Here is a 25,616-nt window from a genome sequence, read left to right as displayed (position 1 = left end):
ATCCTGTTGGACCGCTTGCACCCTGATCGAGCCCCGGCCCAACGAAACCCCACGGAGCAGAGGGAAGCACCTCGCGGGTTCTTCCCCGAGGAGCCGGTGTTTGCCGAGAATTTCGGAAGGGGGCCGAGGTGGCTCGCGGGCCGCATCATCCGGGCAACGGGCACCGTCATGTACGAGGTGTCCACGGAATGTGGTCAGGTCCTCCGGCGGCACATCGACCAGCTCAGGCGGCGGTTGCTCCCCGATTGCGAGACGGCGGAAGTACCTGGGCAGCAGGCAGAGGCAGACGAGGACCCCTTCGAGGCCCCAGAGGTAACCATGCCCGTGCCGGAGAACCCACTGCGGGTCAGCCAGCCCCCGTCTACAGAAGAGAGGCCCCCTGAGCCAGAACCTGCGGCCGCGGAAGCCCTGGCACCACCTTTAACGCCCGCTCCGGAGGTCAGGCCTCCCGAGGCCCCAGCGCAGGGACCCAGACACTCAGCAAGGGTACGACAGCCCCCTGCGTACCTGAAAGACTATGTTTCATAGGGCAAGGTCCGGACTATGGGGGGAGGGGTGTAGTGTCCGCTGACCACCACCGGAGGTCAGCGCATATGCACAAGCTTCAGTCTGGAACAACAATGGGGACTAGGATCCTAGTCCCTCCACTGGGGAACCAATGGGATCCATGGCGGGAGATTTGAACCCACCAATGGTGACCAGGGGCGGTCCCCAGGTGTGTATATAGTTGGCCTGCCGGCCGTTTATCCGCATGTCTTGTTGTGTGCTAATAAAGCGTGCTATGCACCACGTCGTTGTCGGTCGTTCATCCATGCGGCTACCCACTACATAACAATGGTTAAATGCACAGACATGAATTCTAGTCTGGAATTTGACAGGGCCTCCAATTCTGATAGTGAGCAGAACTGGATTAAAACCAGGAATCACACTCAGACAGTGTCAGAACTGATTTTCTTGACCCCATTAGACAATATGTGTGGCATAATTCAATCATTACACAATGGTGTGCACTGTGTTTAAAACATTTTGGTGGCCATCTTAAACTTGGCATCCTCGCAGCAAATTCCATCGCATTTTTGTTCATTAATTTTTAAACACTCTTCTCATGTAGAATCAGAGGTCATTTTGGGGGGGATCGCGGGGGATCGCAGCTCCCCCGGGGCACATGACGAAGCCCCGCCCCCTGCCTCCGGCCGCCCTGCTTCCGGCCCTCATTCAGCCAGGAGGAGGCAGGAGAAGAGGGAGGGTAAGTTGCTTCCTCCCTGCCTCTCCCTACCCCTGCCTGCCTGGGGCCAGGGAGGGCCTTTGCGGGGCTTCCCTGCACTCCTGCTGGCCTTGCAGCTCCACCGCCGGGCCCCTCATGGGGCTCGGCAGTGGAGCTGCAAGGCTGGTGGCGGCGGCTGGGACCGTTGGGGGCGGTGTGTGTGGCCTTATGACACACTTCCGGTGATGTCAGGGGGTGTGGCATATGCTAATGAGTTATGCTAATGAGTTCCCCTAGCTCTTTTTCTTCGAAACGACCCCTGTGTAGAATCCACACCCAAACCCACACCATATTAATGTTTATCTTTTTCTCAAATTGTGGACTGTGCTATCATCTGATCTGTGGGACAACAGTCTGGATAGAATCATAGAATGTTCAAGTTGGAAGGGACCGTGCAGGTCATCTAGTCCAACCCACTCCGCAGGAGCATAGCTGAAAGACAGCCCTACAACATACCCGAAAGATGGTCGCCCAGCCTCTGCTCGTAAACGTCCTGCGAAGGAGCACCCGCCACCTCCCGAGGCAGTCTGTTCCACTGCTCAACCACTCTTACAGTTAGGAAGTTTCTCCTGGTATTTAGCCGGTATGGACTCCCTGGTAATTTCCACCCATTAGATCTGGTCTTGCAATCTGGAGCAAGATAGATTAGATCTGTTCCATCTTCTACATGACAGCCCTTCAGATACTTGAAGACCTCTAAGTCCCCTCTGATGTGCCCCAAATGTTTGGCTGGTGCTCCAAGCTCGGGAAGGCTTTCCCAGATGACAATGCCTCAAAGAAACAAACCAGTTTGGTCCATCCCATCCCTTGCTCCGCTGGCTATATGGGGACGGGAACAGACACGGAGCCCCACAAGGTGAAGAGAGGACTTGTCAGAAAAGGGCTGGAGCACCCATGCTTCCTCCGCTCCTTCCATCCCCAGGAGAGCCAGCGTGATGCTTGGGAGGCAAAAGGGGCTGAAACGGCAGCTGGCCAGTCATCGCCAGGGCACCTCAGCAACATCTCCCAAGATCCTGGCAGCAGCCACAGCGATGGGGGGTGGGGGTGGGGGGGGACTTCAGCTATCTAAAAGGCAGCACTCATCCTGGCAGCAACTGGAGGGGATGGGCGGTTCTCTGGCAGAAGAGAGCTGATTCTGAAGCCCTGCGCTCTAGGAGGTCTTTCCTTCAGCTCCCGTCTTTGGGATTTTTGCCTTTTCCATGCCAGTAATAAAGCAAAAGCCCTGACCGGGATGACCCAGGCCAGCCCGCTGCCACCAGGTCTCAGGAGCCCAGCAGCGTCGGCCCTGGTTGGTACTCGGACGGGAGACCCCACCCAGGAAGCCCAGGGCTGCTGCTACGCAGAGGCAGGCGAGGGCAAACCCACCTTGGGTCTTCTCCTGCCTTGAAAACCCCCTGAGGGGTCCCCCTGAGTTGGCTGAGACTTCACAGCACTTTTCGCCTCCAATGAAGCAGAGGGCAGCAGAGGTCCCTGCGACAGGGCAGAACCCACCCAGGAAGCCCAGCTGCTCTCTGCTCTCTCCTGAGACACACTGGCCAAAAGGAGGCCCTGCGGCCGTTTCCTGGCTCGGTGGATGCAGCCATCACTATTCTGCAGTAACATCTTCCTTCACCAGGCTTGCCTCCAGCACTGCAATGTGAACCAGAACAGATGAGGACAACCGAGAAGCAAAACCTAGTGGGCCTCCATCTGGCTATGGAGTACAACAGAATTCCACCGAATGTGCATGCTGCCGTCTTTGATCACCCACGGTACCGCTCCAATTAACCCCCCTGACGAGAAGCTTGTGAAGATGAGTTGTGCTGTCACTGAACTCCTTGAACCTCTTTCTGGATCATCTCTTGCTTGCCCTTCTCATCTCGGTTAACCTTCACGGCCTCCTCTGGGAATAAAAAAACAAACTTCATTGCCTCCCCATTGGGGATACGGCTGCAAGTGATGGAAGGTCTGAGCTGCAGTGAAAACCGGGGTTAAGTTAGTGGGCAGACTTTGGCAGTGATTATAGGCTGGCAGGAAAAGACAGAGAAACCACACAGTGGGCTGCAAATTCAGGAGCAGTCCAGGCCCAATCCAGGAATCCATCCAAGGATGTGAAACTCCAGTCAGGGAAGGAAAGAAAAGGTGTGTGTGTGTGTGGGGGGGGTTAGACAAAAGGAAAAGCAAGCTGGATTGGAAGGTAGGAGGGAGTGCTAAAGGTGGAGACAGGAACTGAAGCAGTAGAGCTTGCGGCCAGCTCAAGGCCCCATAACTTGACAAAACAAAATGCAATTTCCCTTTCCCCAGAGCAACTGCCAAGCCAAATTCATATAGGTCCATCCAAAAAGAAGAAGAAGAAGAAGAGATTGGATTTATACCCTGCCCTGCCTGAAAGAGTCTCAGAGCAGCTGAGAGAGCTCTCTCGAGAACTGCCCTTGAGAGAACAGCTCTGAAAGAGCTTGTGACCAGGGGTGTTGATTCGGCTCAGCCTCCATGGACTCCCTAGAAGCCAAATGAGATTCCCTGATCTGATTCGGCTTCCCCCAAAAAGTACTGCCATATAGAAGATGAATATATTTGGCTTCTATACGGCATCCCCCCAATACATCACTTCCCCGGTCGGCTGGCAGGCCAGCTGGGGAAGCAAGAGGAGGGAGAGCAGGTCTGCCTCTGATTCCGTTCCCCAGATAGCCTGCCATGGCCAGCGGGCTGGGGCAGGCGGGGGAGGCCTCTTTAAATGCCTCCCTGATCCAGCCTCCCCCAGCCTGCTCACTGCAACTGGAGGGCTGGGGAAGGGGGCGGGGGGGGCTTTTACAGATGCCTCCTTGATCCTTCCACCTTCCCCAAGGGATCAAAGCCTGGATTTGCCCTCAGCTCCCACTCACATGGGGGGGGGGGAAGCAAGGCCGAAGGGGCTTGGATCTAAGCCCTTTCAGCCTTGCCCTTGGCTGCCATGGGCTTGGGCGGGGGGGCAAGGCTGAAGGGGGGGAAGAAGGAAAGGCAAGCCTTGCCCTCGGCTCCCGTGGGCTTGGGTAGGTGGGGGATTGAAAGGCAAGGCTGAGGATGGTAGATGAATCGGGGAGGCATTTGCCTCCCCCGCGCCTTCCCCAGCCCACCCCTCTCTAGGCAGCAGCTTCGGCAAGCCAGCTAGAGAAGGGAGAAAAGTTGGGGAGGCCTTTAATCCCCCTTGTAGTCAAGCCGGGGGGAGTCAGGCTCCCATCAATCTGCCTTCCCTTCAATTATGGGAGCCTGCCGCTGGGGAAGGAATCTGGGGGGAGGGAATTATTATACCCTGCGGGGATGGTCCGCATAGGGTATAATTGAGCTGAATAAATTTGACGATACTGATAATTCCCGAACCCCAGTATCATACCAATACTAGGATACAGGAATATCTGCAAATACGGATATTTTTCAGGTTTGGTATATCCAAACCCAAAAATTACTGATTTTTTTGGGGGGTACACACCCCTACTTGTGACTGACCCAAGGTCACACCAGCAGCTGCATGTGGAGGAGTGGGGAATCAAATCTGGTTCTCTCAGATTAGAGTCCACGCTCCTAACCACTACATCAAACTGGCTCTTTGTTCTAGTCTTAGAGCTTCAGCTGATAACTACTAACAGGCTTAGAAGTGGTGGCATAAAGTGACATTCTTTGTGTGCTTGGTTGGAATAAACCGGACCCCTTCAGGATTTCCAGATGGTTGTTGCTGACAGAACAGAACCAGAGACGCCATCCCTGCACTGATTCTTCAGGACAATGCTCCAAATCTCAGGAAAAAAATTGAGTCCAGTGGTACCTTTAAGACCAACAACATTTAATTCTGGGTATAAACTTTCATGTGCACACTAGGGATGTGCATTTGGTTAGGATGAACAAAAAAACCCCCCATTTAATGCCTATTTGGCATTATTTGGTGCGCCGAAAGTTGAATCAGATTCTCTAATCTGATTCGGCTGGCCGAATAGGGATTCCCCAAATGGGAATGCCTTTGCTGGGCCGAATCCAAAGGGCCGATTTTTATTTTTATTTTGGACATCCCTAGTGCACACACAAAACTTTGTTCTGCTGCTTCAGGCTACCCACCTGAATCTAACTCCAAATCCCAGCCCCTTGACTTTTCTTCAAGAATATTTATTTTTCTTCACAGTCAAATCTCAGCAGGGTGAATACAGAGGGTAAAATTCTGCTGTGATGTCCTTCCTATGATAAATTAGGTCAGGATATTGAACATCTCCACCTCATGCTCTCTGTCCTGTCTCCTCATTAGCCATTCATCACTGGTATGCTACACATGTGAAATTGCAAGGAAAGTCGAAATGTGGCCCGCCTGGTGAAAGGCAGCTGGTGACACACAGAACTTCCTGCATAGGCTGAAATCCATCTTTAGAACGAGGCAGCTAATCAACAGCCTCCCTGGTGTTTTCCAATAAAACCCTGTACCTTTAAAAAAGGAGTAATTACATCCCCTCCCTTCTACTTGGATTATAAACCTGATTTATGTTAGCCTTGATGTAAGAGGTAAAACTGCAGAAAATTGACTTTCAGGAAAGAACAAGAAATGCCATGCATTGGGGGGGGGGAATAAACCAGACCACTAAAACCACGGGATAACACCACCACCCCACCACCACCCTCAACTGCATTTCCCACAGTCAGCTCAGTAGAAGTGTCACCTTCGGAGAGCAGACAGAGGACATGTTTTCAGGCATTTCCCTAACACTTTTTATTTGGGGAATTCAGAAAGCTTTAGCAAAAATGAATGATAAAGATTTGTCATGTAGGGCTGCCAAGCTCTAGGTGGGGCCTGGAGATCTCCCAGACTATGGAGATCTTTCCCCCGGAGGAGAAAATGGCTGCCTTGTAGGGTGGACTCTATGGCGCTATACTGTGCTGGGGCCCCTTCCCTCCACAGGCGTCACCCCCAGATTCCCAAGCATTTCCAGCTCTGGAGCTGGCAACTGTATTTGTCAGGTCACATGACTCCATATCATAAGCTCTATAGTGCTTCCCTGGAGAACCCCTGCGGTCACGCTCTTTTGGTCTCCATCAGCGCTTCTGAGGTGCAGGGGAGCCAACATCCAGGCTGGGTGGGCAGCAAGGCCTGCTCTGCCTTCTTTCCTGTGTACGGCACTGCCACTTCCTGCCACTTCACTCCAACAACAGAGGAAAGCCAAGCCTCTCTCAGCTTAGCCTTCTTAAGCCATCATGCCTGTCAGACTCACTGGGTGAGCTTAGCCTAAGCTCCCTTACAGGGTTGTTCTGAGAATGAAATGGCAAAGGGAGGACCGTATGCAGTGCCTCCGTTTCATCTTGGAGGAAGGGTGGGGGCTAAGCGTGGGGGCCCAGAGGCCCGCCCGATCTTGTCGGATCTCAGAAGCCGGGGACAGTCCTGGCTAGTCCGTGGGTGGGAGGCCACAAGGATCACGACGCGGAGGCAGGTAGCGGCAAACCACCCCTCTCCCTCGCTTGCCTTGGAAACCCCACCAGAGGCCACTACAAGTGAGCTGCAGCCTGTCAGCACTTTGCACACACACACACACACACACACACACAAATAAATATAAATTAGAATATATTGGCCAAGCAGATCCGACCCCCCCCCCCAAAAAAAATCAGAAAATACTGTTTCCTCGTAGTCATTCTGACTGTCTGGATTAACTCATTCTCTCATTGGCTGAAAAAGACAAGACTGCTAGCAAACCCAAACGGTAAGATGTCAGTAGCCTGAAGAGTTTAAATTTTGTTCTCTTGGGAGGCTTCTGGTCACAGGATGAATCCGACGTGCGGCAGGGCTTGAAGTTTCCCTGAGTGAGTTAGAATGGAAGAGCACGGCAGGCATGGAGAGTTCCGGTATGTGCCGGAGCCGGCTCTCAGGAAAGGTTCCTCATTCTGAGGTCTGTCGTTAGCAAAGACTCCCCCCACCCCCCACCCCGCTTATGCACTACCTGCTAAAGCCTTTCACTTGCTGGAGCAGTAATAGAGAAGTTCTGTGTGCCGCAGTCGCATTAGGAGCGTAACAATGCCACCCTTCCATTACACAGGAAATTACAAATATATCCTACGGGTAAAAATCTTTCTAGCTAGCCACATTCACAGAGCTGCACTTCAATAATTCTTAAAATTACTTCAGCATCTACTTCCAGCTCTTTGCCCTCAGCTCTAGTAGGTAAGAGTGCCAAAGAAATGCCACAAGATGGTGTTTGTCCTAAAGATTTCATGGAGAGGATGACTCCGCGCCCCACCCCTGACTAAATGCTTCAGTAGCGAGACCTTACTTTTCACGTATTTATTCAATCTAGCCAGTGGCCCATTCTTTAAAATGTATTACAGTTTTGCTTCCACAGACAACCATTTAACTGGGTTTACTTCTGAGGAGACATGCACAGAATGGTGCAGTAAGGCTGCAATATTTAAAAACTCCTCCTTGGGTGTAAGCCACATAGAACAGACTGGGACTTAATTCTGAGTGAACATGCATGGGACAAGGGTGTTGGCGAATGATCCCAGCAGAGGGGGAACAAAGGGGGGGGGAGGGATAGTCAAGGAAGAGGGTGGGAAAGGAAGAGAAAAGCAGGGAAATCAGGCTGGGAGCTCTTTGCAGCTGTACGACAGGATCACCCTGTTTTCCTGAAAACCTGGCCCACTGAGATATTTCTGCTGTATAGTCTAGGGGAGGGGAGGAAGTCCGTGCACAATTATTGCAGGTGCATCAAAACTGGGTAGAGATCAACGGGGAGGGAGGGGGAGAGAGTGGAGTGGAGTGGAGTGGGAGAGAACTCGTGCGGTCCTTTGTCTTGGTAGGCAGAGCCCTGCTCTGAGTGTCCCCCCTGCACCCCCCTCCCTGTACAGGGATTGAGAAGGCATAAGGGGGGGGGGGGGGGGGGGGTGGCAGCAGCCGGAAGAGCAGGCAGAGGAGGGGAGGAGGGAGCCGGTGTGGGGACAGGGTGCCCCCGCAGCCGGGCTGCCCAGAGGAGGGAGTGGCCCCTGGTTCTCCTGGGAGCAGAAGAGCCTTCAGAGCGGCAGGCACAGCTCTCCCCACAGAGTTCCTTCCGATGGCTGCCTTGCGGGCTGCTCCAGTGCCCTTGGGAGGCTGCGTGATGCCCCGGGCTTAGTTCTCTACACCATCTGCGCGCAAGCACCCCAAGACATGCAGAGATGGGCTATGTTTTGTCTGAGCCCAGAACCAAGTTCCCTACCCTCTGGTGTGCCCTAGGGTTGCCAGCCTCCAGGTACAGCCTGGAGATCTCTGGGAATGACAACCAAACTTCAGACTCCTCTGTTTTATCCTGACAACAACAAGAAGAAGAAGAAAAGAGAGAAGCGATTGGATTTAGACCCCATGGCCCTTCACTACCCAAGGAAGTCTCAGAGTGGCTTACAAACTCCTTTCCCTTCCCCTCCCCACAACAGACACCCCGTGAGGCAGGCGGGGCTGAGAGAGCTCTGGACAGGAACTGCTCTTTTTCAAGGACAGCTCTTATCAGAACTATGGCTTGCCCAAGGCCATCCAGCCAGGTGCAAGTGGAGGAGTGGGGAATCAAACCCCGGTTCTCCCAGATCAGAGTCCGCGCACTTAACCACGACACCAAACTGGCTCTCTCAACTGTGCGAGGTACAAAGTGAGAGAAAAGACAAGCCCACTCGTGGGAGCATCTCTTCTCCTCCAGCTCCCAGCAGCCAGTGCTCTTGTTCTCTTCTCTTCTCCTCGTCCTCCACCTCCCCTCAGTATCCTATTACACCGGGGCTGAAAGACCCTCTTGTCTTGGGGCTTGGGGGGGGTCAACAGTGGGAGGGCTTCTGTAGCTCTGGCCCCGCTGCTGGACCTCCTGATGGCACCTGAGTTTGGGCCACTGGGTGACACAGAGTGCTGGACTGGATGGGCCACTGGCCTCATCCAACGTGGCTTCTCTGATGTTCTTAATCCTCCCTGGCCATTTCCAGTCCTCATTCAAGGTTTTTGTTTTGACGTATAAAGCCTGATGCAGTTTTGGACCCGGTTACCCAACGGCCCCCTGTTCCCATCTAATCTTGTTCTAATAGTCATCTCAGGCCCTTCTTTGTGCCTCTCTGCCTTCAGAGGCGACCCAGGTGGCCACAAGGGCCAGGGGCCTTTTCAGGGATCCCTCCCTCTCCCCACACCTCCTGGAACCATCGCTGAATGGTTCTCGGTGCCAGTCCGATATCTCAACAGGTTTTACTGGAGTGGTCTGTGGTTTTGGTTTGCACTCCATGTCTTGGTTGTAACTGGCTGCTGCGGTTTTAGCTGCTGCCGCTGCTGCTGCCAGGTGTTCTTTAGCTGTCTCAGTTGATTCGGTTGCTTTCAAGTTTTGTTTTGGACATCATTGCTCATGGGTGGGTTTCATTATTGAAATATAAACTATAAATCATTCGAGATATAGGTATTTGTGGAGATGTGCAAAGAACAAGGACTATCATAAGCAAGCAAAAAGGCAGCACAAAAGTATTAACTGAAACAAGGCTGTAAACGGCACATGGACAAAAAGAAGCAAAGAAGTTAAGATTACCAAATAATCCATTAAAATTTCTTGAGGAAAAATAATCACTGTGAGTGCAGTGCTAAGTAGCTGAAGTTAGCTAACTATCTAATTTGCACAGGTTGATGGAAGCCCTTAGCTAGAAGTTTCATTTTTTAAAAAAAGGGTATGGAAGTTAAAGAAAGTTAAAGACTCTTCAAGAAATCCTATTTCCAGAATTAAATTATTTTTTCCTTGGAGATAGATCAGGATGAGTGGCCATGTTAGCCTGTCTGTACCAGCAGAAAAAAGCAAGCGTCCAGGAGCACCTAAAAGACTAACAAAATTTGCGGCCAGGGATTAACTTTTATGAGTCACTGCTCACTTCGTTAGTGATTTACGGAGGTTCCTACCCTGCCACACATTTTGTTAGTCATTAAGGTGTTACTAGACTCTTGCTCTTTTCTATTTTTTCCTTAACGCGCATTCACAGGGAGGTAAATGGGCAAGCACAAATTATAGCAAATCACCCTCGATAAACTTTATGAATGAGCAAAACAGCACTGTCTTCCCAGTCCCCTGTTTAAAAGCAAAAGTCAAACACAATTGTATCAACTTTATTCCAGGATTACCTCCTCCAAGTCAATTTACATGAATTATGAAAGTGGTCACAATAGTGAAGAAGCCGAGGTGCACGGAAGAATCCAAAGCACGGCAGCACAAACGTGAACAGCCTGTCTATGAAGCCTCTCCGTGACAGTCACCAGGGGAAATAAAAACTTACTGCACTATTTCAGGATCAAATACAATTTCTTCGGCTGCAATAATAGTTCTCTAAGCCATCTGGTCTAGCAAGGTAGTAAATACATAATTCAAAATTTTCTCCCTCCCCCCCCAAAGCGAGAGAAACAATTTTTTTCTACATCCCCCTCCGACTGCAGGCCACTGGTCTCCACAAAATACTTCTGGGGGTATTATGGACTGAGATCAAGGCAGCTCTTAAACAAGTGATTTCTTTATTCAACTCATAACTTAACACAGGACAACATTCAACAGAACCTTCTAATTTGTATACTATTTGAACTGACAAAGCCACACCTCTAGAACACAGAATAACAAATGCATCACTTAGGAGCAATGGATTTGGCTCCCACCGAAAGTCTTCACATAATAACTGAATGTATAACGAGGGGGGGGGAACGGGGAGCCCTGGAATAACATGGGGGAGGGCATGCAGTGAGAATTGACAGGAATTGGTCATTTAGTCTGGAACATATGAACACCTGCAGCTGCCTGATACTGAATCAGACCATGAGGGTCCATCAAGTTCAGCAATGTCTACTCAGACTTGGCAGCGACTCTCCAGGGTCTTAGGCACAGGGTTGCCAGGTCTGGGTTGGAGAATATCTGGAGACTTTGGGGGAGGATCCGCGAGAGGGTGGGGTTTGGTGAGGGGAGGGGCCTCAGCATGGTACCATGCCCTAGAGTCCGCCCTTCAAAGCAGCCATTTTCCTCAGGGGAGCTGATCTCTGTCGGCTGGGGATCAGTTGTCAAAGCGGGAGATCCCCAGGCCCAACCTGGAGGATGGCAACCCTAAGGCAGAGATCTTTCACATCATCTACTGCCTGGTAGACTGGAGATGCCGGGGACTGATCCTAGGACCTTCTGCATGCCAAACAGAGGCTCTACCACTGAGCCACAGCCCCTCCCAATCCAACCCCTTGTCTGAAAACCAGGGGTAACTTCAGCTATTTTCCGGTAAGCAGTGGATAGCTTTAACTGCTGAAATCGTTTGTTTACCACTAAAAGAAACAGCCATGTCGAAGAAATCTATTAAGTATCTGTGTGGTTCATTGGTTAACGACTGCTGGAACACCCACACCTGAACAATTAGCTTAAGAAGCAACGAGAGTGTGCTCCTCTCCAATTAGCGGCTGCCTCCACATCCCTTGGAAAATGGGTCTTCCCTGAATAGGGATGCAGCTGCTCTTCCAAACAAACATCTCTGGACTTAAAATTCCATCCAGACATTGGGGGATAACGGAGTTCTTTTAATGTGCCTTCAATATGTGAAAGCATGTGCAGCTGCACAAGAAAAAAAATTATTATAGGAGAATTAATCAGCCCACAAAATGGAATGTCACATACAAGTTAAACCTATCTTTTCAGGTAACCGTATTCATTCTGCAATTTTCAATTCCTTTCTGTGCTGCAGACTTATGACTGCACGATACCTGCTTGAGCTTCCTTTATTGTACCGTGGAATGCATCTCATCACTGACTGGAATAAATCTCAGGTGAAGACTTGTCTTCTAGTGTTGAAAGACTGGAGGCTCAGTCTTGGTGAACCACTCCTAGTCGATTGATGCCCCGGAAGCTGAGGAAGGATCCCAATGGCCGCTCCGAAATCCAGGCCTGCTCATCTCTGAATGAGCTAAGACTATCTCAGACATCTAGAAAACCTTCTGGGAATGTGACATCCACTACCTATTTCAACCAATTTTTGCTAATGGGTGAATTCGTGAAAATACCACCAGCAAGTATCTTTGTAAGGTCACATTTCCAGCATATTCACTGGGTTCTTCCGCCTAAGAAACATGCACAATAATGTACCTCAAAAATAAAAACAAGATACCACAAATTCCATTGATTTTGTGTGTGTGGGGGAGCTTCAGGGTGTGAGGGCGGGGCTTACGTTTTTACCTGATTCGTCCACCCTCGGCCTCTTGTTCCTGGGATTCCCAGGGCTGCTGCTGCTGTCGTCGTCGGACATTTCCATCTCTTCCTCCCGTCGGATCCCCATGAGCTGCTCGCTGTGAGCGTTCCTGAGCTCCTGGAAAGGACAAGATCCAACCCCTCACTTTGTTAGTCTTGATTGACAAACCCCGAGACCTCACAAAGACAAACTGCCTTGTTACAAGCAAAACCAGAAGGATTATGTGGTGCTCTCTGATATAACAAAGTCTATGGCTGCCAACCTCCAGGGCCTGGAGATCTCCCAGTATTACAACTGATCTCCAGAGGACAAAGGTCACTTCCCCAGGAGAATATGGAAACTTTGGCAGGTGGCCTCCCTCCTGACCTCAGCACGCATCCCAGACTCCACCCCCTCAAAATCTCCAGGCATTTTCCAGCCTAGAGCTGGCAACCCTAGCAGTGTCTATAAACAACAGAGCCAGCTGGGAGATGTAGTATTGCAGGGCAGGAAACAGGAAGTAGAAGGGTGGACTTATGGCCGGGGCCACCATGCGGGATGCTGCAGCAGTGGCTCTACCTGTTTAATTTACAATAAACTTTGTTTGGACTCTAAATCGCACTTGGCTGCTTGATACAACAAAGACATTTCTTCTGCCTCTGAACTCACCTACACCCTTTCCTCAAAGGCCCTGTGACCTTGCAATCAGCTTCTCTGCTTGAATTCAAATGGCGGATAATGACTTGCTAGCGATTAGTGACCCTCCATGACACCGTGTCCCTGATGAGCTCCCCCCCCCCAGGCTCCAACCCCAAATCTCCTGGAACAGACTGGAAGGGATCGAGGATGGAAGCCTCATCCAGGTAGCCCTGCAGCTGTGCTGCCACCGCCCTCTCAATAAGTTTGCCTAAATAAGGCAAATTGGAAACCGGCCGGAAGTTGTCCAATTCGGCCAGGTCCAAAGATGTTTTTTTCAAGAGAGGGTGGACCATCGCTTCCTTAAGTGCTCCGGGGAACCGTCCCTTGGTGAGGGACTTGTTGACAATCTCCCACAGTGCACCTCGAAACCCCTCATGGCCTGCTTTAACCAGCCAGGAGGGGCACGGATCAAGGTCGCATGTGGTTGGGCGCACAGATACGAATAGCCTGTCAGCTTCCTCCAGGCTGAGTGGGTCAAAACACTCTAAACCCGGCCCCAAAGATGTACAAGGGGCCTCAAGTTCCCTAACTGTTTCAATTGTGGCGGGGAGGTTGCGGCGGAGTGCCAAGACTTTATCTGCAAAATAGCTCGCAAATGCCTCACGGCCGATATCCAATTCCCTAACATTTTGTCTGCCCCGAGGCAGAGTTGTCAATGACCAAATCACACTAAATAATTGGGCCGGGCGTGAGCTAGCAGACGCAATCGAGGCCGCATAGAAATCCCTCTTTGCAGCCTTGACTGCCATCACATAGGATCTCATAAACGTCCTGTAGGATGTTCGTGACACTTCGTCACGAGCGCGACGCCACCGTCTCTCTAGCCGTCTCAGTTCTTGCTTCAGTGCACACAACTCCTGGGTATACCAGGGTGCCCGCCTATCGCGAGTGCAGGAGGACGCTCTGTTGTTTGAGGAAAAACTCTATGGTTTCTTCCTTGAACCCACAACGTGCCTGTGCGATGACGTCACTTCCAGGTGACGCCATCACACCACGTGCACAAAGAGAAGGACCAGGACCACTTTGCCGGCAGCCAGGTAAGACCTGGCAACCGTACCTGGGAGTTTGGTAATATGACAGATGAGACAATCAGAGATCACCTTGTTGAGATGACAAATCTGCCTCACATCAGAGAACAGTTGCTTCTAGAATCAGGCCTCTCACTGGGGAAAGCAGTAACTATTTCTAGCCAAACTGAGACAGCTCTGGCAGAGGCCAAAATAATGAGCCTGAATACAGGTGGCACCATGCAAAGTGCAGCTACTCTGCAGAAATCCTCAATGCAGACCCCTGGTCACAGCAAGAATGTGAGCAAGCAACCTCAGGTCTGGCCAACACAATGCCCAGCACAAGTATGTGTTTGTTGTGGCTCTACGCAACATCTCACAAGCAATGCAAAATGTCCTGCAAAAGCTGGTCAGTGGAGTTACGTTTTTTTAACAACCTGGGCACTTTGAAAAGGTATGCTTCTGAAACCACTCCAAAAAACAAGGACACACAATCCAAGGCTGAGTTCAGACTGGCAGTATGAAGCGCAAGGGAGTCGTGGCAAAAAGACCTGGAACAACTTGTTCTGGGTATTTCCGGTCACACTGCACCGACTAATGGAGGAGCATACCGGGGAAGAGGTGCAAGGGAGCGTTTGCACTGTTGGCCTGCCCCTGGCAGAGGCGCAGTTGTAAGTGGCTTTTTTTCACTCCTGCAACATGCGCCTATGCGCATAGGCACAGCAATGCGGCTTGTTTGTGGCTTTCAGCGTGCACACGTCCGGGAAGTGGGATCAATGCACTCTCCAGGGTTTGCTACCACTTTCACCTGGTACTTTCTAAACTCGGGAGGGAAGCGTTACAAGACGGGTTGAGTACGGCTGGGGAACGCCTGAGTACGGCTGGAGAACGTGCCTGTGGGAACCTTTAATCCATTTGTGAAACGTTTCTGGCTTGGGCCTGTATCGGGGCAAACTGCCAGTCTGAACTCGGCCCAAGTTACTGTTTGAGTGTGTACAGAATCACTCCCATGTCTGTTGCAGAAAAAATTATGCACACTGCTAAGGTATCTGCTGCAGCCTCAAAAAAGAGTATTGAAGAAATGTTGGATACTGGTTCATTAATGTCCACATTTCCTGATTCAATTTTTCATTTTAAAATATGTTACTTAAAAAAAATTAATCACCTGATTTATGGCCTATGTCACCAGGAGACTTAAAAGTTTGGACCTAAAAATCTTGCTCAGGTAAATCTCCGGGAATACAGAAGTGCCTAATCCACATACTTTCATTTTCATTAAAACTACATGCTATCTTCAGTTCTTTTACTATTGACTGGAACTGTAATTCAGAGGATAACGAAAGTGTAAAGAAAATGGGACAGGTCAGTACTTCACATAATCATTGGAAAACTCTCCTAGATCCTTATTTTTTAAAAACTGAAATTACCCACGTGCTTTAAGGGCAGCTCAGCACTTATGAGGGCAACGATGCTATGGCTGACTTAAGTAGATCTCTGGCAGCCAGTTTGGTGTAGTGGTTAAGTGTGCAGACTCTAATCTGGGAGAACCGGGTTTGATTCCCCACTCCTCCACTTGCAGATGCCAGATGACCTTGGGCAGGCCATAGTTCTGACACAGCTGTTCTTGAAAAAGGCAGTTTCTGTCAGAGCTCTCTCAGCCCCACCTACCTCACAGGGGAGGTTGTGGGGAGGGGAAGGGAAAGGAGTTTGTAAGCCACTCTGAGACTCCGAGTGAAGGGCGGGATATAAACCCAATCTCCTCCTCCTCTTCTTCTTCTGGGTTTAAATCAAGGGTCCCCAACTGTCAAACTCGGACTCTCGTTTGCCATGTTTTCTGAGGATTGGAGGCCTGCACAGGGAGGGAAATTCTAGGGGGTGTGTGCATGTGTGAGAGTGTGAGAATGGCTCTTTTGTAGTGGCGATGTAACTCTTCTGAAGCACCATCCCTTTGCAGGGATGACCTTGGATAGTGTCAGTGCTTGCTTCGCTGTCAGAGATAAACATAATGGTAGATTTACAGGTGGGGGTGTAGAGCATGCAAAAGCTAGGCGGGATGGCTGTGGAGTGTGTTTGGATAGAACCAAAGGCGGGGCCTTATTTGAACTGTCTATAACTATGGGTTTTGGCACCAGAATTTTAGTTCTGACACAGTACTGGTCTTAGCTTGGAACATCTTTATTTCTCAATAAACAAATCACTTGCAGAGAGTGTTGTTGAGAGTAAGTTTTTCCAAGAGTCTGACACCAATGTGGTGCCTGCTGAGTGTTTTTAGAAAGCGGGCAGAGCCAAGTGGGGCTTTTGCCCAACGAGGCTTTGGATTGGCTATGCCAGTTTTTAAATTGTTGCTTCAGTGGCAGCTGTCATCACAGCACGAGAATCTCCACTGTGTGAGTGAAAGTAAGGTGTGGCAGCCATTTTCTGGCTGGCTGTGTGTGGTGAGAATTTTAAAACTAGAGTCTCTTGCCCTTATTCAGGGTTCGAAACTTTTGGTGTCGGCCCTCCTTACCAAGGGTGAAATGGTGCGAAAAAAGGAAAACAGAACTACCAACAGATAGTTCCAAGACACATACACACTCTGTCAACAACAAGGTTTCTTTATTATAATGAGAAGGAAAGAAAAAAACTAGGGGCTAGAGTCCAGCCTGCCAGGCGCAGGGCTGTGACTCCTGCTTTACCAATACACAATACTAAGCAATAGGCATATGCATATCAAAGTTAAGTAAATTAGATAAGACACACAGAGCTCAAGGGCGCTTGGATCCAACCAGAACCAGAACCAGAACCAGAACCAGAGAGAGAGAGAGAGAGAGAGAGAGAGAGAGAGAGAGAGAGAGAGAGAGAGAGACTCTCAAAGTTTCTAAGATTGGATGAAGGTGGATTTGTACACCTTCCTTTATACAAAAACTCATGAGAACTGGTATATTATTGAATTACATTAATTGATACTTCAATCGCATTTCTGCTGTGCAAGACATGTTTTCTTACAAGTTCTGACATAGGAAAAACAATTGCTGTTATATTCCGTTGTTGCAAATATGTTCTCAAACAGACAGAAATTATTGCATTGTCAGAATACATCATTGTGTTCTCATCATTTAAGATAAGGAGCCTTGAGGTTTGGTGTTCTGTTGTTGGGGGCCGGGAGTGTGAAAAGCGAATTCTTTTCACACTTGATGATGCTAAGGAAAGAATCTATATATCTAATACCGAACATGCCCCCTGCGTGCGGATACTTATTTCCGCACATTGGGGGCAACTGGGGGGGAGGGAGATGTTTGTGCACACTTGGGGCAGTCCCCAGGTGTGCACAAAAATCTAAAAACCCGGAAAAAATATCGGGGGGTTACTTAAATCCCCCCAAAAGTGACAGAGCGTCCCCTGCACATGCGCAGGGAATGCTCTGCGAACTCCCTCACCACCGCCGCCGCTTCGAAGGGGGGGGAAGAGAGCAGTGAGGCCCGCGTGGCAAGCCACACAGGCCTCGCTTTGGTTCTATTACCTACTACATATCAATACACCAAGGAGTAAAGGTTACATTTTATTACCAAAAATGTAAATACCTACAGGACCTAGGGTTGCCAACCCCCCCGGTTTGCCAGGGGTGCCCCGTTTTGGGGGGGGTTCTACCTGCCACCAGCCAGATGGCCAGCGGGGGAAGCCCCACCCCCAACACCCACAGCCACCTCTCTCTCTCCCTTTAAGTGAGTGGAACCCGTGTTTCCTCCCAAGCCTGTGTTTCCTCCCAAGCCCAATCTCCGCTTGAGATCAGGCTCACAGGGAAATGCCAGCTTTGTGCATTTAAAAGGGAAACGCAGCTGCTCTTAAAGGGGAAACGCCAACTCCTTTAAGTGCAGGGAACTGCCGTTTCTGGAGATCCAGCGCGCAGGCGGATGGGGGGGGCGGATGTCCCCAATATGATGTCATCACGTCGGGGATGCCCCGCCCCCTCCAGGAACACCCCCAAAGTCCCATGCTGGGGGTGGAAGATGGACTTGGCAACCCTAACAGGACCAGATGGCCAAAGAACCATAATAGATACCGTATTAAAGTTCCCGGGGGAGAGAAAAGTCTGGACACGCTTCGCTGACAGGCCCAGTTACTTGGCAAGAATCAGGGGTTTCATGAGGCTGTGCCCACCAGACTGTGTTGCAACTCCAAAGGTGCCCGCAGGCTCAGAAAGGTAGAGACCTGTGGTTTAAATAAATACTTATTTTTTCCTTATCTTTCTGTCCTTTTGACTCAAACGGCTTGAACAGATCAAGATCCAAACTACTTATGCTACTATTGCAATGGTCTCTGGCTACCAGCAGTCGATAAACATGTTACTACTAATAGATATTTCTTTTAAAGTGAAAGTTCACATTTCCAGGACACTGCAGCTCCTACCAGATTCCACGATGGATTCTAAGGCCTACTTCTCAGGATCCTGGATGTACATGCCTGTTGTCCGCCTACGGCCAGCGACCTCCCGCTCACTCACACCCCGGATCACCTGAGCTCGACCACAGAGACTGGGGAAAGTCCTGAAGTGCCAGCCATGGGCATGGCGGCATCACTGCTGGGCAATATCGCCCAGAAATGGGAACACAGTGTTTGCAACAAATCCCCCCCTCCCCCGGCTTCTCCCCCCACCCCACCCCAGTTCCCAGGGGTTGTATCTGCAGGGCTGGCAACTCTGATACTGGGCTTCCAGTGACATCTGTGTGCTGGTGGGGGGAGGGTGCATCTGAACACAAAGAATACATGGACCGCAATCTGAAAGCTTGCATGGAGGCTCTTCGAGGTGGAAATGCTGCCTTGCTGGATTTTGTTTGCTTGCCACGGCCCAGCTCTCCTGAAGCCTGTGCTGTGTCAGATGAGAGGTGGGATAGTCAGACGCGTGACTCACAGAAAACTGACATGTCACAGTTAAAGAACGGCAAGGACTCTACTTGCTCACACTGGTTTTCTGGGTGCAGGGGGGTTGTTAGGGTTACCAGTTTTAGGCTGGGGGATTCCTGGAGATTTGGGGTGGAGTTTGGAGAGGGCGGGGCCTGGGGAGGGACCTTAGCAGAGTATAATGCCATAGTTTCTACCCTCCAGAGCAGCCATTTTCTCCGGGAGAACTGATCTTGTGGACTGGAGATCATTTATATTACTGGGAGATCTCCAAGCCCCACCTGGAGGCTGGCGACCCTAGTTGTTGCTGAGGGGGCTGCATTCAACCATGTGAGCCCCAAACTGCAGCCTTGAATGGTACAGCAATGATAAAACACGAGCTAGGCCCATGCTGAGCAGGCCCTTCCCTGCCTCGCCCAAGAGGACTGGTCCCTGTCATCATGGTGTGCCACAAACAGACTCATGGAGGAGGATCTTAAACTATGTGATCCTGTGTGCAGTTATCCCCTTCCTACCCCATTGGCTTGAATGAACTCAGAAGGGCGTTAACTCTGTTAGGATTGTACTGCAGATCTCTGTGGGAGTTTGTGGATTCATGCGTAGACATATGGGGCTGAACAGCCAAACCTTGGTGATGTTTCATGGGAAGGAAGGGTGCCTGGGGAACCCAATCAGCCAGTGTCTGGGCTTTAGAAACGCTCAGATGGCTTTTGTTCTCACAGAAGAACACAGTGTGTGTGTGTGTGTGTGTAATGGCAGTCTTCCTTAAGAGAGGCAAAGGGAAGATTGAGGGAATTCCATTTTAACCTAATAATACTGTCAGGTGGAACAGAGGGATGCGGCCCAGTGATTAGTGCCCGGCTTTTCAGCCTGCGGACAGCTAATTTTTCTATTGACAAAGAGCCCAATTCCCTCAGAGGTGGTTTGAAATTTTTGAAACAAGGCAGAGAAGTCACTTCCCAAGCAGTGAATGCAGCTGAAAGAACAAACAATTTATTCCATGCAGTTAATGGGAAGCTGGAAAGTATTCCTTTGAGAGATGCCCCTGGAGTTCATCAATACATCTCATCTATTCTAGTTAAAGGTGTGCGCAGCCCTTAATCACTGGAAAGGCACTGAAGCTTGTTAGAGTCTGTTTTACATGAGATTACCTGGGAAACCAGACAGTTTCTTACATTTTTAATAGGCGTGGGTGTGGGGAAGGGCACGGTAAATCCCACTTTCATACCAAAGTACATGGAAGCGCTGAGTGCAAGGAATACAATGTCCGTGGCTCTCTAAAAGACTTCAGAAGAGCCTCCTTGCACAGAAGTGTACATGACAGGGACAGTATCTACACATAATCTTAAAAATGGGTGACCCTCACTGGCAACCAGACCTGTTGTGGAAGGACACTGGTATTACTTTCTATAAGGAGACCGAATGCCCTACTACCAGCCGGTGGGACCTCTTACAGAGGACCTTCTAGCCTGCGGGACCTTCTAGCCTGGTGGTAATTCTTCTGGCTGGTGGAAGAAATTGCCAGCCCTTCCGCCTTTTGTTAAGTGAGGGATGCCAGGGACTGTACCTGAGATTTTTTGACACACAGCACACACTTGCTGTTTGAATCAAAAGAGCTTTTCAAAAGCAGTGTGTGATAACAGCATGATGGCCTGCCATTCAAATAAAACAGTCACAAATAAGAAGAGCCCTGCTGGATCAGGCCAGTGAAGGTCCATCTGGTCCAGCCTCCCGTCTCACACAGCCGCCAGCCAGTTCCTCCAGAGGTCCAACAACAGGGCATAGAGGCTGAGGCCTTCCCCTGATGTTGCCTCCTGGCTCTGGGATTCAGAAGTTGACTGCCTCTGAATGTGGGAGGTTCCCTTTAGTCACCATGGCTAGTAGCCACTGACAGACATCTCCTCCATGAATCTCCTTTGAAAGCTGTCTATGCCCATGGTTATCAATACATCCTTTGGCAGCAAATTCCATCCTTTAATCACCTGCTGCGTAAACAACTAGGTAGTCAGCCATGTTGGTCTGAAGGCGTAGAACAAAGTTAGAGTCCAGTGGCATCTTTAAAACCAACAAAGGTTTATTACATCCCTTGAATAAACTTTTGTTGGTCTTAAAGGTGCCACTGAACTCTAAATTTGTTCAGCCTAAAGAGCAATTTCCTTTTGTTCGTCCTGAATCTATCTAGCATGTTTAAAGTTCTTCTTGGGATTCTGGCCAATGATCAGACATAGCCCCCCCCCCTCCAACAAGAACAGAATATATTTCATGAACTTCACTGAATAAAGTGACTAGAAACTATTTCATGCTGCTCTCATGGCAAAGCAAAAGGCTTCCCACAATGAGTCCAAAATGGTGAATTAGGGCCGACAATTGTCTCCCAGAATCCTTCTGGCTGGACTGTCATCAGTCAGAATAGGGAACAAGGCCGGTTTGAACTCACACTGGAACAGCAGTCCACGGCACTGGTCCACAGAAGTGAAAAAATCTGTCAGGTAAAAATAAAGGTCGAGTGGGAGGGAGAAGAAAATGAGCTGGTTCCTTTGAGATACCTCAGCAAGGGCCTGGATACCTGGAGGGCCCAGCCTAGCCGGATCTCGTCAGATCTTGGAAGCTAACCAGGGCCAGCTCTGGCTAGTACTTGGATGGGAGACCTGTAAGGAATACCAGGGTCGTGACATGGAGGCAGGCCATGGCAAACCACCCATGAACGCCTCTGGCCTTGAACACCCCATAAGTCAGGTGTGACTTGATGGCACTTGCCACCCTCCCATCAGCAGGGGAAGATGATCTACGTGAAAGAAGAGGGTGAAAAGCTACTTCAAGGGTCTCCAGCCTTTCTGAGCCCGTGGGCACCTTTGGCATTCCAACACAGGGTGGTGGGCACAGCCACGAAATGACCACCACGGGAGGTGTAAACACACACACACACACACGGGAAGCTGGGGGCAGGAGGAGTAATTACAAAAAATGCACTGAGAAAAAGGGGCGTGAGAGAGTACAAGAAGAAGAAGAAGTGTTGGTTTTATACCCTGTTCTTCACTCCCTGAAAGAGTCTCCGAGACACCCGGTGAGCAATGCTCCCTCTAAGCTGTGGAGTCTTGTGAGCAAAAGTTCTACTTTGTAAGCTGCTGGCATTAAAGGTGTGAACGAGTGATTTGGCTACCGCCTAAATTAGCTTGCTCTGGAGCCCTCCTTCCTGAGCTAAGACAAAAATGTGTGAGCCGGAGGGTAAAAAACGGTGAGCCAGCTCACACTACCTCGGCTTAGAGGGAACACTGGTCCTGTGAGGTAGGCGGGGCTGAGAGAGTTCTGAGAGAGAACTGTGACTGATCCAAGGTCACCCAGCTGTCTGTCTGTGGAGGGGTGGGGAATCAAACCCAGTTCTCCAGATTAGAGTCTGCCAGTCTTAACCATGAACACCGTGGTGGTAACTGCTGCCAAACGACCTTATTTTTCTGTGCGCAGCCAGTTAGATCGCCGAAGAGGAGCCCTGCTGGGCGGGAGCCCCGCCTGGCCCCGCCCACTTCCCAAGGGCACTCCCTGGGTGGCAGGAAAGGTGTCGAGGGGGGGGGCCATGGCAGCCAGGGGCACCACTTTGGGGACCCCACCCACTTGCAGCAACTGAGCAGACTTTAAAATTTAAGACTGCGAATTGCTTCAAAACACATTGTCTTGGATCCCAAGAAGTCTCTGGAAGGCCTCTTTGCTCATATGGTGGGCTTCAACTATTCTAGTAGTTCCTTTGCTCCCCCCCCCCAAAAAAATCTTGTACTGCAGCCTTGGGGGGGGGCACCAGAGCATCTGTTGGAATACGGGGACCACTGCCCCCAGCACAGGTAGAAAGGCCATCCGCTCACACAGCAAGACCCTGACCCCCAGTTCCTCCGCAGGTGGTGTTTCTATAACTCTTGACTGCTGATTGTTTAAAAACAAAGGAGAGGAGAGCAATAACAGTTAACTAAGCAAAGACGTTTTGCAGATTTACATTAACGGAAAGCCCTCCCAATGCATTTTGCCACATTAAAAATTGAAATGCTAACAAATTAGTTCCCTCTTGAATAACTTCAGCGTAGCTAATATGAAAAACATACCAACTTCAAAGTTTATACATCTGTAACAGATTATAAAAATAACAACCTTCGATTTAAGAAAATCTTTTGCATTTTTCAGTCATGAACTTTTTCGGTGAGGAGACCACAAACTGCAGTCCTTGCAACAGCTAATGTGGCATGTCAAGGGGTCCCCAAATATTCCGTAGTAATTTGGTATGCACCATTATTGCGGTGATAATAAAGGAGACATTCAGTATTCATGTAGATGTTTCATCCAGTGCCATTGATGTTCAATTTAGCGTTAGTTAATGGGTACTTAAAATGTTACCCAAATGATTTAGATCACAGCACAATTTAGCTCTTTTCCAGACTATAAGCACAGAACACTTTTTTAATACGTAACACCACAAAATAATGAAATAAATGCATCTTACCTTCTAAAAGTGTTTCGGTTGTTAAGCTGGCAAACATTAAGAGGCCTGTGATGTTAAATCACTGGCATGCTGAACTAACAGGGGCTAAGGAAATGGATGGATACAACTTAGAGTTTTGAAAGGCAAAAAGAAAAGCAAGGCAGTTGTACTTACTTTACAAAAAAGGGATCATCGGGCTGTGTACGGAATGTGAGGTCCCAGCAGGATGGCCACTTAAACCAAATTTGGTTAATACGTCATTTGCTTGTAATCATCTGAGATTTCTACTTATGCTAAACAGCCACAAAGGAGCCCGGCATGCAATCAAAAGCTTCTTCAGCCATTGGCACTGTTGAAGAGGCAAGCCACATTTTCAGTGGAAAAGTGGCTTGCCTCTTCAACACCGCTTCACACAAAATGTGAATGGTTCACTGGGCACATGTGTATCATTCCACTGGATGTTCTCTGTTCTCTTTACCTGTCCCAACAATTTTTTCCTCCACAAGCAAAAAGGGCATTTCTTTGGTTCCTGGCAGAGCCATTGATTTCAATGGAACCTGCTTTTAGCAGGGGTCACAATTTTAATCTGTACCGTATGCGCGACAGTTCTGAAAGTCACACAGTTACAGCCACAGTACAGAGAACCAAGCAGTCTGGCTAATGCTGGGTGTGCATGTTACTTGATGACTCCGCATTGGGTAACAGGCAAATGGATTCCACTTTGACCTGGACCTTCTACTGGTCTGTCCTGTCCCATTCCCACCAGGGTGCTCCTGCTGCAAACTGACAACATGCCTTGGTCCAACCCAGTCTGGCCTCTGCAGAGGCTCCCCAGTCCACCCCCCATGGCAGTGCTGCCGTGCATGCCCCACGGCCATGCATGCCGCATCTGAAGCATGGCTTCCAAAAGCAATTTGCGATCTAATCTAGAAGGGGAGGGGCAGAAGCCCAAATGCCAAGGAGGCACCAAACTCTGGGCCACAGTGTGGAGCCAGGGCTGGCGTCTGCACACCCACCCAGCACATGCTCCGCACCTCTAAGGCCGTATCGCTCCGGCATGGGCTTCTGGCCATCCACGCTTGCTATTAAGCCATGCCATCCAGACTACATTTAGGAAACAGGAAAGATCACACATGCGCAACAGGTGGCTTGTGAAAACAAGCCAAGCCTGTGTGTCGGGGTCCTTAACTTCCTTTGTCCCTGTGGGCACCTTAGGAATTCTGACACAGGGTGGTGGGGGCAACCACAAAATGGCCACCGCAGGAGGTGTGGACACAGACAAAGACACACACACACACACACACACACAGCCTGGAAATGTAGGGAACAAGAGGAGGAATTTTTAAAAATACCCTGGGAAAGACAAGACGGAGAATAGAACAAACAATATGGGGTCAGCTCGTGCTGAAACAGGATTATTCTAATCTGCACAGCCAATGAGATGTCCAGTGGACAATCAGAAGCCCCAGCTGGCCACTCCCACTCTCTAAACATGCTTGGGGGGTGTCAGGAAAGGCGCCAGTGGCTGCCACAGCGCCCACAGACACCCCATGGTGGGCCCCTGCCGGATCAGTTCCACAGGGAAAGGATTCCGCATTGGGGGGGGGGGCAATATTTGTCCACCCTGAGTGGCTCAGCACATTTCCTATTGACTTATTTTTAATACACATTTATGTTAATATTTTATGGTATTGTTTTATTTGTGAGCTGCCTTGACTAGGGGTGCCTGGAGAGGTGGCATATAAATTCTGCAAATCAAATCTAATTTAAAAGAACCACACATGCACACTGGAAAAAGCCAGGTCCTCTCACACCGAGAGGCCCTGCCCTTCCTGGCCCTGTTTCTGGCTTGCTGTTGACCTCCTCTGACGCCCCCGGCTCCTGCTCATCTTTGTTTCTGGGGGGAATCCAAGGTCCTGCTGTTGACCTTTAAAGCCCAATATGGTTTGGGACCAACATGCCTGAAGGACTGCCGAGTCCCTTATGAACCCGCCCAACCAGTGTGGTCATCTTTGGAGGCCCTGTTTTCTGAGATCAGGCAAGCAGCTACCCAGGAGGACGGGGCCTTCTCAGTTGTGGCACCACAGGTTGCCCTGTTCTATTGCCGACCTTTGCCAGCGGGTGAAGAATTTTTTTTTTGTTTCATTTGGTGTTC

The 25,616-nt window shown here is 49.9% G+C and overlaps 1 protein-coding gene across 1 annotated transcript in view; it reads right to left on the bottom strand.

Annotated features, from left to right (window-relative positions):
• ENOX1 (ecto-NOX disulfide-thiol exchanger 1) overlaps positions 1 to 25,616 on the bottom strand; it is a 239,110-nt gene that overhangs the window by 127,790 nt on the left and 85,704 nt on the right. Inside the window, 1 exon segment of the mRNA XM_015427201.1 lies at positions 12,424 to 12,553. Coding sequence (XP_015282687.1) covers positions 12,424 to 12,553 — 130 coding nt within the window.

The sequence above is a fragment of the Gekko japonicus genome, unplaced genomic scaffold (assembly GCF_001447785.1).
Source record: "Gekko japonicus isolate JY-2015 unplaced genomic scaffold, Gekko_japonicus_V1.1 scaffold1011, whole genome shotgun sequence".
Classification (NCBI taxonomy): Eukaryota; Metazoa; Chordata; class Lepidosauria; order Squamata; family Gekkonidae; genus Gekko; species Gekko japonicus.
This window is presented reverse-complemented; position numbering and strand designations above follow the sequence as displayed.